Genomic DNA, 2,861 nt, shown 5'->3' on the forward strand with positions numbered 1-2,861 from the left:
AAATATTAGTTATTATTCTTTAAGTTTAATTTTAAAATACAATATGTTTTCTTTTCGAAAAATATATATTATGTACGTCTATGTGCGTGTATGTATACGCACATATAGCAAGTTTTGTTCAGGAGAAAATTATAGTTATCGATCATTAGATTAATTGATTTAACGGATATAATTAAATGGACGTTTACAACAATATTTTTTTAATTAAAAAAACCACTCTCCCACTTATTTTGTATTTCGAGAAAAGATAAAATATAAACTAAAATCGAGTGAAATAAATTACACCAAAAAACAATCATATTTCTCACTAATTTGACATCCATATTAACATATTTTTTTCATCCGTTTTTAAGTTGTTTTCTGGTTTTTCGTTTATTTTATGGTTGAGAGAGAGAGTTGAGTTCAGGGGAAAACGCTAAACAAATGAAAAAATGGAAAATTATGAAAAAAACGGATGAAAAAATAAATCAATATAGTAATTTATTTAGCTCGATTTTTGTTTATATTTCATTTTTTCGAATAAAAAATAGGGGTGGTAAGATTTTTCTTAATTTAAAACATATTGTTATAAACGTCGACTTAATTACGCACGGTTAAATCAGTTAATCTAATGATCGATCGAGGTAATTTCTTTTGAACGGGTGAACCTCACCATGTATATGTATATGTATAGGGGCAGACTGCCTAATGGGCCTATAGGGGCCCTGGCCCCTGTGATTTTTTTCCCAATTACCATTCAATAGTTTAGTCCATTAGCTTCTAGAAAACCAAAAATTTCAACCAGCCCCCCCTTCCAATCCCGAGAGGCGACTCAGGTGAGAGCGACGGCGACCACTGCAGCCTGTGGAGTGTGGAGGACGAGGAGCGTACTGCGCAGCGAGCCAGCGACCAGCGACCAACATAGAAGGTAGGCGGAGGCGGAGGCGACACTCGGCGGTCGACGGCCAGCGCCCAGCCGGCCATGGTAACTCCCGGTAAGCCCCTGCTTCTCGCATTCTCTGTTGACTGCTGCTGTTCTGCTTCTGCACTTCTGCTAGACCTAGACTGCTACTGCTTGCTGCTAATGACAGGGGCCGAACACAAATGTGAAATGTTGCACCTTTTGTTTTAGAAATCAAAACCCAAAAGTGGTGATTTACTGATTTAGGTGATTATTAGGTCTAAATTTATGACTTTATGTGGTGATTTAATGGTTATGTGGCTGAAATTGGTTATTTAGAGATGCGTTTGGTATTTGCAAATTGCAATCATATATATGTGGAAATTAAGGTCATTCTTGTACACAGTTAACAGTTCACTGGTTTGTTCTTTAGTTTGTTCTTTTGGTACAAAATTTGGTTAATAGTCATTCAAATGTTGTATGTCAATAGCAATTTGGTTAATAGTCATCCAATATGAATTGAAATCATACAATCTAACACTAAAACTGCTATGTAGATAAAGATGAAAACTCAACCTACCATTCATGGGTTTTTTAAAAGAAAGCATGCTAGTTCTTCTTCTCAAGATCCCGAAGAAACAACAAATGAAGATAATACCCCTGCATCTAGAGAGCAAATGTCTACTTGTTGACGAAGCACGGGATATACATCACCGTCGATTCAAAAGGAAATTTTGAATCTTATATCAAATAAGGTGAGGCAAATGATTTGTGAGGAAATTGGTGGTCATCCCTTTTGTTTACTTGTTGACGAAGCACGTGATGAGTCTCATAAAGAGCAAATGTCTCTTGTTTTGAGATTTGTTAATAAAGAGGGTTTCATTATAGAACGTTTTTTTGGACTTGTTCATGTACGTGACACTACGGCACAAACGCTCAAGGATGGAATCTATTCTTTGTTGTCACATTACAATCTTGATGTCAAGTCTATTCGTAGACAAGGGTATGATGGTGCAAGCAATATGCAAAGGTTTGCAAGCCTTGATTTTAGAAGATTGTAAATACGCATATTATGTTTACTGTCTTGCTCATCGGTTGCAATTGTCATTAATGGCCGCCTCTCAAGGAGTTGTAGCACTACGTAAGTTTTTTACAACGTTGTCTTTTGTTGTCAATGTTGTTAGTGCTTCTTCCAAACGCACTGATCAACTACGAGATGCACAAGTCGAGCAAATTGCATACTTGATTTCTGTTGATGAATTAGAGACCGGTAGAGGTCTCAATCAAATTGGTACATTACAACGAGCCGGAGATACACTTGAGCATCATTACCGAGTGGATATCTTTTATAAAGCAATTAATTGTCAATTAATGGAATTAGATCATCGTTTCAGTGATGGTTCCATGGAGATGCTTCGTCTTGCTTCAACTCTAGATCCTAAAAATGCGTACGAGACTTTTAGAAGTCTTGATGTACGACAACTTGTAGAGAAGTTTTATCCTGAAGATTTCAGTGATCATGAGAGAACAATTCTGAAAATGCAACTTCAGCATTATGCTATTGATGTCGTTCAACATGTAGATTATAAGCAATTGACATCTCTTGCAGAATTGGGTCAATGGTTGGTAAGGACTAGAAGAGAAACCACTTTTGATCTTATTTATCGATTAATAAGTCTATTACTTACTCTTCCAGTTTCTACCGCGACAACCGAGAGATCGTTTTCAGCAATGAATATTGTGAAAACAAGAATACAGAATAGAATGGATGATGAGTTTCTAAATGACTCGTTACTTTTGTTCATCTAAAGGGAAGTAGCTGAAAAGATTAGTTTGGAGGAAATTGTGGAAGAGTTCAAGGTCGCAAAAGATAGACGGGTTCCACTTTGATTTGCTATGTTTGACATGTTTATATTTAACGTTTAGTTTTAAAGGTTTACTATGTTATAACTTTGGATAATGTATTTTTGGTACCTTTGAA

The 2,861-nt window shown here is 36.0% G+C and overlaps 1 protein-coding gene across 1 annotated transcript; it reads left to right on the top strand.

Moving 5' to 3' along the window:
- Positions 1-1,644: 1,644 nt before the first annotated feature.
- LOC112523845 lies at positions 1,645-2,770 on the top strand. Its single transcript, XM_025133519.1, has 3 exons — positions 1,645-1,910; positions 2,065-2,502; positions 2,692-2,770. Exons 1-3 carry the CDS (start codon positions 1,645-1,647, stop codon positions 2,768-2,770), a joined length of 783 nt encoding a protein of 260 aa, XP_024989287.1.
- Positions 2,771-2,861: the final 91 nt, after the last annotated feature.

Source organism: Cynara cardunculus (assembly GCF_001531365.2).
Source record: "Cynara cardunculus var. scolymus isolate 2C chromosome LG 12, CcrdV1, whole genome shotgun sequence".
In the NCBI taxonomy this organism is placed as follows: Eukaryota; Viridiplantae; Streptophyta; class Magnoliopsida; order Asterales; family Asteraceae; genus Cynara; species Cynara cardunculus.

What these genes read in the sequence shown, in the direction of transcription:
- LOC112523845 (XM_025133519.1), top strand. Translation starts at nt 1,645, where the DNA reads ATGATTTGTGAGGAAATTGGTGGTCATCCCTTTTGTTTACTTGTTGAC. An exon ending in GGTGCAAGCAATATGCAAAG is followed by an intron (nt 1,911 to 2,064) that starts GTTTGCAAGCCT and finishes CAATGTTGTTAG; the next exon opens with TGCTTCTTCCAAACGCACTG. An exon ending in CTTGCAGAATTGGGTCAATG is followed by an intron (nt 2,503 to 2,691) that starts GTTGGTAAGGAC and finishes GTTCATCTAAAG; the next exon opens with GGAAGTAGCTGAAAAGATTA.